General features: G+C 37.0%; 1 protein-coding gene across 2 annotated transcripts in view; it reads left to right on the top strand.

Moving 5' to 3' along the window:
- Window positions 1-227: 227 nt before the first annotated feature.
- itgb8 (integrin, beta 8) overlaps window positions 228-16,148 on the top strand; it is a 60,591-nt gene continuing 44,670 nt past the window's right edge. For both annotated transcript variants that reach the window (XM_039736690.1, XM_039736691.1), the window contains exon 1: window positions 228-695. In XM_039736690.1, coding sequence (XP_039592624.1) covers window positions 602-695 — 94 coding nt within the window. In that variant the 5' untranslated portion in view covers window positions 228-601. The remainder of the gene's footprint in view (window positions 696-16,148) is intronic.

Below are 16,148 nucleotides of genomic sequence, written 5' to 3'. Positions count from 1 at the left end.
CAAGGCAGTGGGCTGCGTTGCCATGGTTCTCTGACTCATTGCCTCTGAGGCGCCAGCAGCCGAAAAAACCCAGCATAACAAAGAGGTACACAATCAAAACACGGAGGACTTACTCCATCTGCAGCGGAGCTGTCGCAACAGACCGCTTACCGCCACATGAATGGGCACTTTTTTGTTCTTCTTAAAAGACAATAAAACTACAGCACCTGACAGATTTGCTAAAGCAAAAAACTCACTTGGTAGTTGGTGCACAACCCCCCCTCACACTCACCCCCCACCACCTACTCTCCGCACCGTTGTTCGACAGGGTGGGATAGGTGGGGGTTTACCGAAGCAGTGAAAAACTGCGCGGAGATTTTATTGAATAGTTTGGCCAAAGGAATTTTGCGCGATGAGGATTACCGACTGTTTTTTAAGTCGAGGCGTGCACAAAATGCGGTTCAGTCTATGTCTATCCTCTGGCAGTTTTTTTTCGGTGTGTGGTTCCCACGGGATCCTTGGTTTGCTTCAACGCTCTGTCTAGGAGAGGACCAACCGAAACCGAAGGCAAGTCAGCGGAACCCAGAGTGTCTAAAACAATCCCGCTCTGGCCGCAGCTGATATGATCTTCTGGCAGCGCCGACACCATCCGTTCGCAGTGAGGATGCTATGCGCTGTGGGCATCTTGAGTGTTTCCGGATCGTCGGATGAGACTGGTGAGTTGGCATCGTTTCTTTTCGGGAATGACAAGAGTGCGCCAGGAAATGCCTCACGCATGTAGCAGACTGCATCACCTATCTATCTATCTATCTATCTATCTATCTATCTATCTATCTATCTATCTATCTATCTATCTATCTATCTATCTATCTATCTATCTGTGCTGTCCACCACAGGAAGTTTATGTCAGTGTATAGATAAAAAAGGAAGATCTCTAGCACGCTCCCAGACAGCATATTAAGTGAAGTTCAGGTGAAAAATCAATGTTACTTCAAACAGCCTTACCTCATTTTCTAACATACATACGATGCATACCCAGTATCTACTAGCAAAATGAACAAAATGGTGCAAAAAGTGTATTCTCACAACAGAAAAATATAGCAGCATTTTAAGCAAACTAATAAACTTAAATGAATATATGATAATCGTGTTTACTTGAATTTTTAATATATCAAAGGGGCTTATTGACATGTTATCAAACTAATGTTACATGTTTTTCTCAGTCCACTTATGTTCGTCTTCACAGGAAACATGGATTGATTGATTCCTTCTTTCATTCATTCCTAATTGAAATAGTTTCATTGACTGCAATAACACACACATATAAAATGACAGACATATGATTGTGTAATTTATATCATTATTAAGATAGCCTTTTTTGTCATTTGGCAACTCTTTTCTGCTAAACCTATATGCTCACCAAAAATTTTTAAGATATTGTTCCCTAAATAATATGAATTTTATAATAGTTGCTGAGGAGATTTTGTGAACACTATTGCTGGCAGCTGGTTTAAAACCAGATCTGAGCTTCAAGAAAACATCATACAAATAAGAAGATTTATTTATTTATTCTACTTTCAAGTGGTAAGATTTGCTGTCTCACAGGTACAGAATTGCTGGTAAGGTGCTCCAGTTTTCTTCTAAGTCCCAAAAACGTTTACGTTAAGTAAATCAGTGATTCTGAATTGGCCTGGTGTGTGCATGCCTTATGATAGACCTGACAATCAAGCAATAATACATGGAATGCAATAATTAGTGTTTTTATTTATTTTTTGCACTTGTTATGTAATTCTGAATCATCGATTTTAAGCTGTAATTTAAACAGCTAATGAAGACATGACATGCTCTTAACATGCTGGAAGTTGTACCTGGTTTAACAAGAAACTGTCTGATGCTGGAGGCAATTATAAAGAGTATTGCCAATGTTAAAATGATTCTTAAATTTATGTTTATAAAACCACTGAATAAAAATGAAAAACCACATGTGTAATCATGACATAAGAATTTCCCTAGGGATGAATAAAGTTCTTATCTTATCGTATCGTATCAATTTGTTGTCTCTTTAATGATGACAGAAGAAGTTGGTTAACCATTTCATTGCTATAATGGATGGCTCATACTTTTACTGTACAATAAGCCCTAACGTTTGGATACAAGGGGTCTCTCATGTACTGCTATCAAAAAAGATACCAAACTGACATTCAAAATAAGCATAAAAGTGACAACCTAAATTTAATAAAAATGTTCAGATTTTATTTGTTAGGAATACAACCATGTGATAGCAGTTTCTGACAAAGTTTTTTTTTTTTTTTTAATATTTTGCACATGACTGGCATGTATTTAAGCAGGAGTCTGGCCCAACCTAATCCTACATCATTTCAGGGATGCAGAGCTAAAGTTGACACTGCTTATTTGCCATTTTGAAGTGTTCAGAGTGCAGGTAGAAGTGAGATTACAAATGTCAGTCTTGTACATACCTATAGACTGAAGATTTATTAAACACTGTAATAAAAATGAGCCACTAGACCATTATTGTTTTCAAACTGTTTAAAATTTTTATATTATTGTAAATATTGTGCCATTTCCCAAATCTAGTATTGCCTTGTGCCTAATGCTCCTGTGTAGGTTTTCTAGTTTTACTTCCCATCATTTTGTAAAGGATTAACTTTGATTTGATTCAGTGCAATTCAATTCAATTAATTATTGTAAAGTGTATTTCCGCCTATAGGCCAAATACGTTTGATGAACAGATAAAATTTCATTACTGCCAGTTTCTAATATGACCTGCAGAATCTCAGATAGTTGGTGCTGTGAAATTAAGCCAAGCTGCAAAGTATCATCTTTGCTTGCTAAACCCATAATATGAAAAGAGAAAAATATACATATGGCAGCTTTTATAGTGAGCTGTGTACAACTGCCCCAGACAGCAGTGCATACTTCTTTTTATTCTCCAACCTGGGTTTATATGATGAGAGTCAAGTGTTGCCAGTTCCTAAAGGCCTCTGAAATGTAAAGCGTGATTGAACCTTGACCCTTGGAACATCCATGGTATATGGATCTCAATAAAATAAGTAATAAATCCAAGCTGAGATTCTTATTAATGAATCATCATATCCCTTGTTGTCTGATATTTCAACTAAACTCTGATTATAAAAATACTGTGAATGATTTCAGCTGTTCATTTTCAGCTTTATATTAAACTGCTTTGTGAATGAGTTTCATGAAAAGTCCATCCCTCCGTTTTCCTGCTGATTATCTTGGTCTGGGAGGCAGGAGCAGCAATCTGAGCAAAGATTCTTTGATATCATTTTACCCTGCCATCTCCTGAAACTCCTCCAGGGGCAGAGCGAGGTGTTTTCAGACCAGCTGTGAGATATAATCTCTCCAGAGTCCATCCTGGGTCTCCTCCTTGTTGGACATGCACAAAACATCCCCTGAGGGAGGCGTCCAGGTGCCATCAGATGCCTGAATTGACTCTACTGCCAACTCTGAATGCAGAGAAGCAGAATCTTTACTTTGACCTCCTCCTGAATGTCTGCTCTCAATGTTTTACCTCTAAGGTTGTACCCCAGACACCCTGCAAAGGAATCTTCTTTTCTTCTCATTTCATAAAAGGTAATCTATAAAATAACAATTAAGCTACAGACATGTAACTTGCTGGGGTGGTCGCCATAATAATAGTAAAGAGAATTCCTTCATCTATCACTCACATGCTGCTGACTCGTACCAAAGCAATTTAGTGTTGCCAACAAACTTAACAAACACATGTTTGGGATATGGGAGGAAAACCAGAATACTTGGAGAAAAAGTCATGCAGACACAAGAAATATATGCAAGCCCAAATTAGCTACTGTACAGGATGAGATTCACCACTATGCCTTCCTAAGGACAATAGGATTGAAAAAAAAAGCTTGTAATCTCATCTCCTGTGTCTCTTTCTTTTTTTCATTTTAACACAAAGTATCCATTTTCAGGTCAAGTTTCATTTAAAAAGATGAAATACTTATATTTCTCTTTTATGCTTGACATTGTTTTCAGGGTGGATTTCCTGATTCACACACATATTTGTTGCAATAATCCTTGGCTTCAACACCCCCAACTGAGGTAATGCAATTCCGGAAAATAAATGAATAAATGTCCCGTTTATTTTGGAGGACATCCTTATCTTTCATGTTACACTGCACAGAGTGCACATAACTCTTCAATTCTTAGAGTAATTCTTTGAGTTGTATGGCAGAGATTGAATCTTTTTTACTATCTTTCTGTATGACTATCTTCTTCGGTTTAACACAAGTTTAACATAACTACAGTAGACTTTTCTTTATTTGATATGTAACTTATATGAAAATATACTTTTCATAAAATAATTGAGAGCACATTTTCTGTGACAGGAGGTAAGAATATCTGATTTTCCTTTTAGTACAGTAGATTATGAGTCAAGCTAGCGGTTAATACACTCAAGAAAAAGTTCCTTCATGTATTTTAGAAAACTGATTCTTAAACTAGAAGCTCTGAAGCATATCCTGAATATACCAGGTTAGTCCAGAATCCAACCTCTGTTCAGAGCCCCAGCTCATCATATGGTTCACTTACACACATTAGGCCAATTTAGAATTGTTAATTAAACTTCTATACATAACTTGGGGATGTTAGTGAAACTGAAGAAAACCCAGTCGGCACAGGTAGAAAATGCAGACAACACAAACAGAGACCGACAAGGTTTATACCTAAAAGCCAAAGACAGCAACACTAACCACTGCACCACCATACAGTAACTGCCCTAAGTGTATGGTTTAATTCTGACAGTTTCTTTGTTCTGAACTGAAAGTTTAATCACAGATGAGAAGTGACATTTCTAGAATTCACTTTGATAAGAAAAAAATAGAACAAACATACATCAAAATTATCCATCTCTGATTAGTTTTCTGCAAGACGCTATTTCTCTGTGGGAGTTTTGAGATGGCTGAGATTGTGTGGCAAGTGTATTCAGTACTTCCCCAATGAAATGTCATTAAATCAGAACTTTGTCTTGTGGTCAGACCCATGTAAAATACCATCCCTTTAGAAAAAAAAATGCTGTTTATTTTCTCCTTCTTAAGACATTGTTTTATCTCTCATATTACAGAAAAGAATATATCTACCATCACACTTAGCATGAGAGGACATGAAACATTTATTTATCTATTTTAAATTCAGTTTCTTCATAAAAAACCCATTGCCATACTGTAGTACCGTAGTCCTTACAAAGGTGAAGGACTCATGTTGACACTTGGCAGTTGATGAAATGTGATTTTCTTTTATAGTTGTTAAAGTGTTTTTTTGACTTTCCTCAGTAATAATGCTTTGATGTGAATGTCAAGAGCGAAACCTCTCACTCTGATAAAAAATAAACACATTGAGTCTTAGCCAAGCTCATCCATACCAACCTAAGGTTAACACTGCTAAGGAAGGCAGTTGGCTGGAGTGCAAAGATGCTGAACTTTACTCCACAAGGCTGTTGGTTTAGTGTCTGCTTCCAAACCACTCTGTTACTCTAAATAAGTCATAGCACCGCCTGTGTTGCATCACATTAATAATGCTGTATCCTGCCCTTGTAACTCAACCTCAATAAACACTTCATTCAAGAAAAAATCAAAATCGCCTAGGCAAACAGGTGTCATACTGAAACTTTAGAATTTATTGTATTTCATTATATTTGTTTAGTAAATCTATTTAAATTTTTTCAAACTTAATAGTAAGTAAACAGGGTGGTACAACCACTGCTACATAATAGCTGTGGTTACATCAAGACCCACACACTGCCTGTGTGAAGTTTTGACAGATGATAATAACTAGCCAACCCGCAGAGTACCATACGCCACATAATCAGGCCGGTTTTTTAATAATTTTTAAGCACAGGGAGAAAATTAACATTTGAAAAATCGGTAATGTAATAAATCATCAAGAAAAGCAACATTGTAACAATGCACAGAACAATGGATAAAAATAATACCCACTTAAAACGCTAAATAAACATAAATATGGGATATACAAGGCTTTGAAATAGAATAAAATACAACAGTCCAGACAAAAATATAAAATAGGAGAAACCCTTAACAAGTAATATACTTTGTGATACACATTCAAATCATCTTGAGCACTTGGACAAATAGGATAAGTTTGGGTGCTATAGAGCTGAAGGCTCTCTCACCCATTGGGTACAGATTACTTTAAAGCTCAGTGAGATTGCCAGAATCAGTGGATCTTGGTGGGTGGACAGGAGCATATTAATGGAGAAGGTTATTGAAGTAGTCTGGTGCAAGGCCATTTAAAGCAATATGGCAATACAATTTTATATTCAATCCTGTATGAAACAGGGAGCTAGTGAAATTGGAATAGGATAGGTATGATGTGCACGCTGTTGTAGGTGTGTGTAAGAGCTCTTGCAGCAGAGTTTCAAACCAACTTGATCCATAGTAAAAGATTAGAAGGTGCACCTGCCAGTAGGGAGTTACAGTAGTCAATGCAGTTTGCAATAAAAGTGTGGACACGTTTCTCAGAATCAGAAAAGGAGAGAAAAGAGTGAACACGGGATATATTACAGAGGTGGAAGTAAGTAAGTTTCTCTGTGTGGATAGAATAAGAAAGTGAAGAATCAAAAGCGACAACAAGATTCCTAGCAGAAGAAGGTCTGATGATATAACGTCAGCAGTAATTGAGAAGGAGCTCATTTCCTCAAGCTGAGGTTTAGTGCCAATTAGCATGACTTTAGTTTTGCTGCAGCTTAGTTTTAAAGTATTTTTTTCCATCCAGGTTGTAATTTCACCGATGAATTTTCACTTTTAACACTGAAGCAGATCTGAGTATCATCCTCATAAACATGATAACCCAATCCAAACCTACAAATTATATGGCCAAGATGGAAGTATGGAGATACATAGCATCATAGGGCCAAGGGCAGAGCCTTGAGGAACTCCTTGTGTAACTGGCACTGAGCCATACTTGGTGTTTACAAGACTAATAAACTCTTGCCTATCAGTCACACAGGGCTTCTGGAGGGCAGTGCCAGAAATACCCATAATGTTCTCCATTCTGGAAAGTAGAATATTGTGCTTGACAATATCAAATACTGCAAAAAAGGAATGATGTGCATGACGATGTGGGCTTTGTGTGAGTTTTCATATTGCAGCCCAAAGACAGGGACATTAGGCTATTTAACTCTTTCAGGGCTGATGTCGACTTTTGTCAAAAGGAGGAGCTGACGATAGTAATCGACTGTAAACTGTGACAAAACCAACTGTTATGTTTTAGTTGGACTCTCGTTGTCTGAAGGAACGTTAGATTCATTGGTTTGACCGAGATTTCTTGCGCTCACGTGACATCTGGTGAGAGATCAAAGCTAATGCGTAAAGCAAAATACTCCGCAGACGACATTTTACGTATTATCTCTGAACTGGACCATGACTTGTCAGACTCCGATTTTGATACAAGTGATCGAAAACGAAAGTGAGGTTCCAGCCTCAGCTGATTGGTCCCCAGATAATCGTGGTGCTGACAATGTTCACCAGGTAGAACTGCCACTTAACAATGATAAGAGGTAGAAACCACATTGCAATGCACTGCGACCGTGACCACTGCTGCTGCTGCCCCAGCCACGTGAAGACAGCAAACCTGCTGCACATTCTTGGAAAACTGGCAGCCATAGCATGTAGCAACATACGTTTTATGTTGATTTCTGTGTGAAACCATCGCTTTTCAGAAACTGTTTTTTGGAAAACATATTCAGCCCTCAAAGAGTTAATATCTAAAAATTCATCCTTAAATTTAGATTCCTACAAAATTTCAAAGGTATTCCTCATTCATTTTCTGCACCGTTATTAGATGTGTTGCCTAAAGTCAGTAATGAAAACAGCTTTTGAAAAATGTAAGCCAATACTCATACATTTCCTGCTTCTAGGCTATTGAGGGACATGACTCCCCAGATAGCATCCAACTAGAGTTACACATATGCACACAGGTGGTTGTCTTAGTGGGCTTATGTTGACTTATTGTTAGATTGTTTTTTCTTTTTGAATTATAATCTTATCTCCAAAAGATAAAGGTAAATATTTCCTCTTCTTCTTTGTCCTTGTGTAGTATATATATATATATATATATATATATATATATATATATATATATATATATATATATATATATATATATATATATATATATATATATATATAGTGACAGATAGGAGGCGCTGTTGCTCCAATGAACCCTTGTCCAAAACACCAGACACCAGATAAAAGTCCAAAAGTAGACTATATTTATTCTGCACAGTGCACCAAACACCCTCCTCTCCACAATACTCATTAATATACAATACAATACAATAAACCAATCCTCCACTCCCAGACGCGTTGCCACCCTTCCATCCAGCTCAGCTCACCGTCTAGGAGCTCCCACAATCCTTTTATCATCCGTGACCCGGAAGTGTTCCAGTCCATGTGATCTGCTATCACTTCCGGGTCAGATCAAAAGTCCTTTTCTTCACCCCAGAAGCACGTCATTCCCCTTGTCCATGTGACTCGGACGTACTTCCATTTATTTATTTCTTTGCTCTGCTTTTACATTCACTTTCAACAGGCTATCATTTCTGTTTCTTTCTCCTCTTCTTTCTGGCCACAAGCTTCTTCCTGGGGCTCCATTCCCATCTGCCTGCTTCCTTCTGTCTTACACTGGCGCACTCACTCACTCCTGCCTTTCTCTCTCTTTTCTTTCCGTTCCTTTTTAGCTACGGGTGCAAGTATCCACTCCCTCCTCAGCATCATTGAGGTGTCTGACTGAACCACCTGCCTCTGCACGTTCACGTGGTGCAGTCAGCCACTTCCCCAATTAACCGTGGAGTGAAATGCACTCAAACCTTCTTGGAGCACAATTATTTATTTTAAAATCAGATACTAACTGCAGAGCCATGGACCTCTCTTACCACAGTTAGATGTAGCAATTAAAGGCAGGTTAGGTGGATCAAATATTGTGCATAATATCATTGTAGCACAGACAATTGAAGACACAGTAATGGTTGATACGATTTTATGGAATTTTAGACAGCATGAAATGAAATATATCCAGTAGAACGTTCCAAGGCCGAGAAAAGTTACCTTTTTTTTATAGAAAAACGTTTTAGTTACAACAACAACATTTATTTAGTGCTTTACATGATGAAGAAAGAGAAAAAAAAATCAAAATAAGGATTTAAATAAGAGAACACTAATTAAAATAGAATAAAAGTAAGGTCTGATGGCCAGGGATGACAGAAAAAACAAAAAAACTCCAGACGGCTGGAGAAAAAATAAAATCTGCAGGGGTTCCAGGCCACGAAACCGCCCAGCCCCCTCTAGGCATTCCACCTAACATAAATGACATCAAACAGTCCGCATTGTATTCAGGGTTCTCATGGAAGGACTTGATGACGGTCACTTGGACTTCTGGTCTTTAATCCATCAATGTAGGGACATCACGGTGCTTTGATTAGGCGGCGGTGGTGCAGATCGCCACCACAGAAAACCGGAAAAAGAACAGAAGAAAGAGTAAGGGTTAGTAAGGATTTTGGAGCCACCATGAATAATAATGATAATTAATTGAATATACAGAACATCAGGATTAAACTAAAGTGAAGCTATGAGAAATCCATGTTAAAGTAATGTGCTTTCAGCAGTGTTTCAAAGTGCTCCACTGTATTAGCCTGGTGAACTCCAGATTTTAGGTGCATAACAGGAGAAGGCCGCCTCACCACTTCTTTTAAGTTTTGCTCTTGGAATTCTAAGCGGACACTCATTTGAAGATCTAAGGTTACAATTGGGATTGTAAGGTGTCAGACATTCCGAAATATAAGATGGAGCAAGATTATTTAAGGCTTTATAAACCATAAGCAGTATTTTAAAGTGAATTCTGAGTGACACAGGTAACCAATGTAGTGACTTCAAAACTGGAGAAATCTGCTCGGATTGTTTTTCCTAGTTAAGATTCTAGTAGCTGCATTCTGCACTAGTTGCAATTGATTTATGTCTTTTTTGGGTAATCCTGCGAGGAGTTTGTTACAGTAATCTAGTTGACTGAAAACAAAAGTGTGAATTAATTTCTCAGCATCTTTCAATGATATAAGAGGTCTAACTTTTGCTATATTTCTTAAGTGAAAAAATACTGTCCTAGTGGTCTGATTAATATGCGATTTAAAATTCAGGTCACAGTTAACAGTTACCCTAAATTCTTTACCTCCTTCTTGACTTTTAATCCTAATGCATCAAGTTTATTTCTAATAAACTCATTATATCCATTATTGCCAATCACTAATATTTCAGTTTTCTCTTTATTTAGTTTGAGCAAATTACACTCATCCATTCAGAAACACAAGTAAGACATTGTGTCAGTGAATCAACAGAGTCTGGGTCATCAGGTGCTATTGATAAGTACAGCTGTGTGTCATCAGCATAGCTGTGGTAGCTCACGTTATGCCCCAAGATAATCTGACCTAATGGAAGCATGTAAATCGAAAAGAGCAGCGGATCCAGGATAGAGCCTTGTTGCACACCATATAGAATATCATGTGTCATCGAAGTATAATTACCACAACTAACAAGGAATTTTCTTCCTGCCAGGTAGGGTTCAATCCAATTTAAGACACTGCCAGAGAGGCACACCCATTGACTAAGGTGATTTCTAAGAATATTGTGATCAATGGTGTCAAATGGGGCACTCAGATCTAAAAGGATGAGAACAGATAAACAACCTCTGTCTACATTTACCCGCAAATCATTTACTACTTTAACGAGTTCAGTTTCTGTACTGTGATTTGTTCTGAAACCCGACTGAAACTTATCAAGAATAGCATGTTTATTGAGGTGGTCATTTAGCTGCATAATGACTGTCTTCTCTTGAATTTTACTTAAGAAAGGCAAGTTAGAGATAGGTCTAAAATTTTCAAAAGCAGAGAAATCAAAATTATTTTTCTTGAGTAGGGGTTTAACTACAGCAGTCTTCAGACTGCTCTGGGAAGACCCCCGTATCTAATGACAAGTTTACTATGTCAAGAATACTGTCAATTAGCACTCTGGATACTTCTTTGAAAATACTTGTTGGTATTGGGTCAAGGATGCAGGTGGAGGGTCTCAGTTAAGAAATTATTTTATATAAATCAGGTAAATCTATCCTGGTGAAAGAATTTAATTTGTTTATAATGGAGTACTGGGGCTTAATAGGATCGGTGTTGGGGAAATGGACTATATTGTTTCTAATATTAATTTTTTGATTAAAAAATACAGCAATAGCCTTTTTATAGTAATAATACATTTTATTTATGTGACACCTTTCCAGTGCTTAAAAATGGTTGTTATATGACGATTGATGCTTCCTAATCTAATTGATTGTTTCAAAAGTATTGTGCTTCTTGATTAATAAAAAATAATGACTAAATTGAAATGTAAAAAGAAAGCAAATACAGGGAGCAAAATAGAACAATCTGATTTCACATACATTAAGTTATGTTAAATGTGCTCATCAAAAAGCATGCAAGTTATATTGGCGGCTTCTATGTTTCATAAAGTTTGAGAATGAATTTGACAAAGTGAAATCCATTCATTCCTTACTGAACCTACAATTTTTAGTGCAAGCCAGTGTGCAAAACTGGAAGCAGGCTGTTTTTCCATTGCAAGGTTTGACCCTCCCTTGTATCCAATGCTGTGCTACAGTCTGAATTAAATGAGAAATGGATGGATTACTGACATTGTCTTTCTTGGTTAACCCTGCTATAGTGCATGACTTCACAAACAACCATATTGTGTTCATCATCAGTTACTATACAAGTTTATATGAAGGCCACTTTTATTTCAAAGAAAAAGAAGAGCTAATTATAGGAGATCAGTTAGGGGTAAAATGACTTATTGATTATGAAATTGTTTGGGATTGGGAAAATAACCTGCAGCCACAAGGGGTCCCAAAGGCCAGGTTTGAGAACCTTTGCCTAAACTGTTAATTATAAATGTTAATTATAATTTTATAAAGTATTACAGCAATTAAAATACTTTTACAGGAAATTTTTAATTTAAGATACAGTACAGATGCATAAATAATAATATTCAATAATGATAAAATTAACAATGATTAATAGAAGCCAGTTGAAGTGATGTGGCGGTATTGTATGAGTGATCTAAAAACATCTTACAATTCATCAGCAGAAGTTGGACTTCTTGGTGAGTTAATAATAGGAATAACAATCTATACATTTTGACTCTTAATAGTATATGGGAATGTTTTTTGGTAGTTCTGTAGTGCCACTCACTTTCCTCCTTTTCTCTAATTATTATCTCCCAACTGAATATGGATTGACCCTCCTGCAAACCCACCCTGATGGTCTTCATTGGACTTAGATTGGTTGTTCTCTGTTCCCTTTCATTTCTTCCTTCATTTCTCTGAAAGGTCAGCTTCCTATATGTTGCCCCTTTATCACATACTGTATTTTGCAGGAAAGTAGCATAATTTTGAAAGACGCAGTGTATGTTCCTGTATTGGCATTCTCAATTACAATAAAGGTTACACAATTGGAGAGCGCACCATCTTCTTTCTGTTCTGGTTTAAATTGGATATTATCAGCTTTGCAGATATCATTGACAACTGTTCTGATCACCAATATTCAAGTTTCCTGTTGCTTAGTCCTGTTTTACCCCTAACTGAAGCCAACCCTTAAGGCATGTGATGTTTTGTTGTCTTACCCTCTTCATTCCCATGCTCCTTTTGTTTTTCCTCATTCTCATCTCCCATTCAAAGCCTGTTCTCCACACAGTATATTTAATTACATAATGTAGTCTATGAGCTGTTGCTTTTACCCTCAGTTTTACAGACCTTCAGTCCTTCACCTCTGGGATACCATTAAAAATATAGCATTCTTTCTTCCATAACCCCAATCATCAGCCTCTTCAGTTAAATTTGATATGCCATCTACATCTTTTGCCTTATAAATAGTTTGACATTAGATAACTGACTGACCCATACCACCATCATTGTTCTGCACTGGCAACATTCCTCCATATATTGTGGAACTGTTCTTGTTTCCCTTCTCTCTCTCTTCCTTCTGATCTTTAATCTGTAATGCTCTTTGTTCTGCTGCCATATGCCATATAGTTCTTATTCCATATAGTTTGTCTTCTAGACTTCTTTCATTCTTTTGGCAACTGTAGATCTTTTTTGACTGCCATTGCTACAGGCTCCTCTCTGTATTTTTGCAAATTTCCGGATGTCTTTTTACAACCTGACACTTTTTTAAGTGTCTGCATCCAAAGTTAATGTTAATATTGTTAATATTTAAATATCATGTCAAAATGAAGTGACCAATTACCAGTGATGCAGAAGGACTGACAGTCTACACTTTTATTTTTGGGTGATGGTTCGGCTATGATCCTCTCATGTGCCTTTCCAAGCATTGTCTTTAGTTATGTTTTTCTTAAGATCTTCTTTATAGGAATTTAAGGTGTAGCTGGGGAAGTTTTTATATTTTTTATCTATTGTTTTTTGAATTTGTTGTAGTTTACTAGATTTGAAACTTAATCCAGAATCATAAGGTACAACAACAACAACATTTATTTATATAGCACATTTTCATACAAACAGTAGCTCAAATTGCTTTACATAATAAAGAATAGAAAAATAAAAGACACAATAAGAAAACAAAATAAATCAACATTAATTAACATAGAATAAGAGTAAGGTTCAATGACCAGGGGGGACAGAAAAAACAAAAAAACTCCAGACGGCTGGAGAAAAATAAAATCTGTAGGGATTCCAGACCATGAGACCGCCCAGTCCCTCTGGGCATTCTACCTAACATAAATGAAACAGTCCTCTTTGGATTTAGGGTTCTCACGGAAGGGCTTGATGATGATGATGGTCACGTAGACTTCTGTCTTTAAATCCATCCATCATTGTTGGAGCATCATGAAGCTTTGAGTAGGTGGAGGTGGCGCAGGCCACCACCACAAAGAAACGGAAAAGAAACAGAAAAGAGAGTAGGGGTCAGTACAGATTTTAGAGCCACCATGAATAGTTATTATGATGAATTGAACATATAGAGTATCAGGATTAAGTTAAATTAAGTTAAATTGAAGTTATAGAAAGGCCATGTTAAAGTAATATGTTTTCAGCAGTGTTTTAAAGTGCTCTACTGTATCAGCCTGGCGAATTCCTATTGGCAGGCTATTCCAGATTTTAGGTGCATAGCAGCAGAAGGCCACCTCACCACTTCTTTTAAGTTTTGTTCTTGGAATTCTAAGGAGACACTCATTTGAGGATCTGAGGTTACGATTTGGAATATAAGGTGTCAGACATTCCGATATATAAGATGGGGTGAGATTATTTAAGGCTTTATAAACCATAAGCAGAATTTTAAAGTCAATCCTGAATGACACAGGTAACCAGTGTAGTGACATTAAAACTGGAGAAATGTGTTCGGATTTTCTTTTCCTAGTTAGGATTCTAGCAGCTGCATTCTGCACTAGTTGCAAATGATTTATGTCTTTTTTGGGTAGTCCTGAGAGGAGTGTGTTACAGTAATCTAGTCAACTGAAAACAAACGCGTGAACTAATTTCTCAGCATCTTTCAGTGATATAAGAGGTCTAACTTTACTTATGTTTCTTAAGTGAAAAAATGCTGTCCTAATGATCTGATTAATATACGATTTAAAATTCAGATTACAGTCAACAATTACCCCTAAGCCTTTTACCTCCGTCTTGACTTTTAATCCTAATGTATCCAGTTTATTTCTAATAGCCTCATTTTATCCATTATTGCTAATCACTAAGATTTCAGTTTTCTCTTTATTTAACTTGAGAAAGTTACTATTCATCCATTCTGAGATACAAGTCAGACATTGTGTTAGTGAATCAATAGAATCGGGGTCATCAGGTGCTATTGATAAATACAGCTGTGTGTCATCAGCATAGCTGTGGTAGCTCATGTTGTGCCCTGAGATAATCTGACCTAACAGAAGCATGTAGATTGAGAATAACAGCAGACACAGGATAGAGCCTTTTGGAACACCACATCGGATATCAGAGTCGAGTTGTAATTCCCACAACTAACAAAAAATTTTCTCCCTGTCAGGTAGGATTCAAACCAATTTAAGACACTGCCAGAGAGGCCCAACCATTGACTAAGGCGATTTCTAAGAATGTTATGATCAATGGTGTCAAATGCAGCACTCAGATCTAAGAGGATGAGAGCAGATAAATGGCCTCTGTCTGCATTCACTCGCAAATCATTTACTACTTTAACGAGTGCCGTTTCTGTGCTGTGATTTGTTCTAAAACCCGACTGAAATTTATGAAGAATAGCATGCTTATTGAGGTGGTCATTTAACTGCATAATGACTGCCTTCTCCAGAACTTAAGAAAGGCAGGTTAGAGATGGGTCTAAAATTTTCAAGAGCCGAGGGGTCAAGATTATATTTCTTAAGAAGGGGTTTAACTACAGCAGTCTTAAGACAGTCTGGGAAGACCCCCGTATCTAATGACGAATTTACTATGTCCAGAACATTATCAATTAGCACGCCTGATACTTCTTTGAAAAACCTTGTTTTGTATTGTATTGTATTGGATCAAGGATGCAGGTGGAGGATTTTAATTGAGAGATTATTTTTTGTAAATCAGGTAAATCTATCCTAGTGAAAGAGTTTAATTTGTTTATAACAGGATGCTGGGGTTTAGGTGGATCCTTAGTGTTGGAGGGATATACTATGTTATTTCTAATATCATTAATTTTTTGATTGAAAATTGATTGATACAAAAACAACTTAATCCAGTATTATCCTTTACAAGACAAGAACCAACCCTGAACAGTGTGCCAGCCCATCAAAGCACACACTTAAAACACAATAGTACAATTAATAAATAACAACTACAGTAAACCTGCACTTAATGTTATATTTGTGAATTATAATTAACCCATTGTGATTCCTTCCATCTCATCTACTCAAAAATAGTGCAGGCCTCAAAATCAAAGGCCAGTTCTACACTTTACCCAAGAGTAACCACTGGAGAGTTGGCCTCACCACCTTAGGCTGTTTGGCCCCAAACTCAGAACGCAGAGTTATGGCCCGCACAGGCCCAAAATGAGACAAAGGCTTTTAAATATTAAATGTCAAAGAGAGAGAGGGAAA

The sequence above is a fragment of the Polypterus senegalus genome, chromosome 15 (assembly GCF_016835505.1).
Source record: "Polypterus senegalus isolate Bchr_013 chromosome 15, ASM1683550v1, whole genome shotgun sequence".
Classification (NCBI taxonomy): domain Eukaryota; kingdom Metazoa; phylum Chordata; class Cladistia; order Polypteriformes; family Polypteridae; genus Polypterus; species Polypterus senegalus.
The sequence above is the reverse complement of the archived record's forward strand: the minus strand, read 5'-3'. Positions and strand labels throughout refer to the sequence as shown.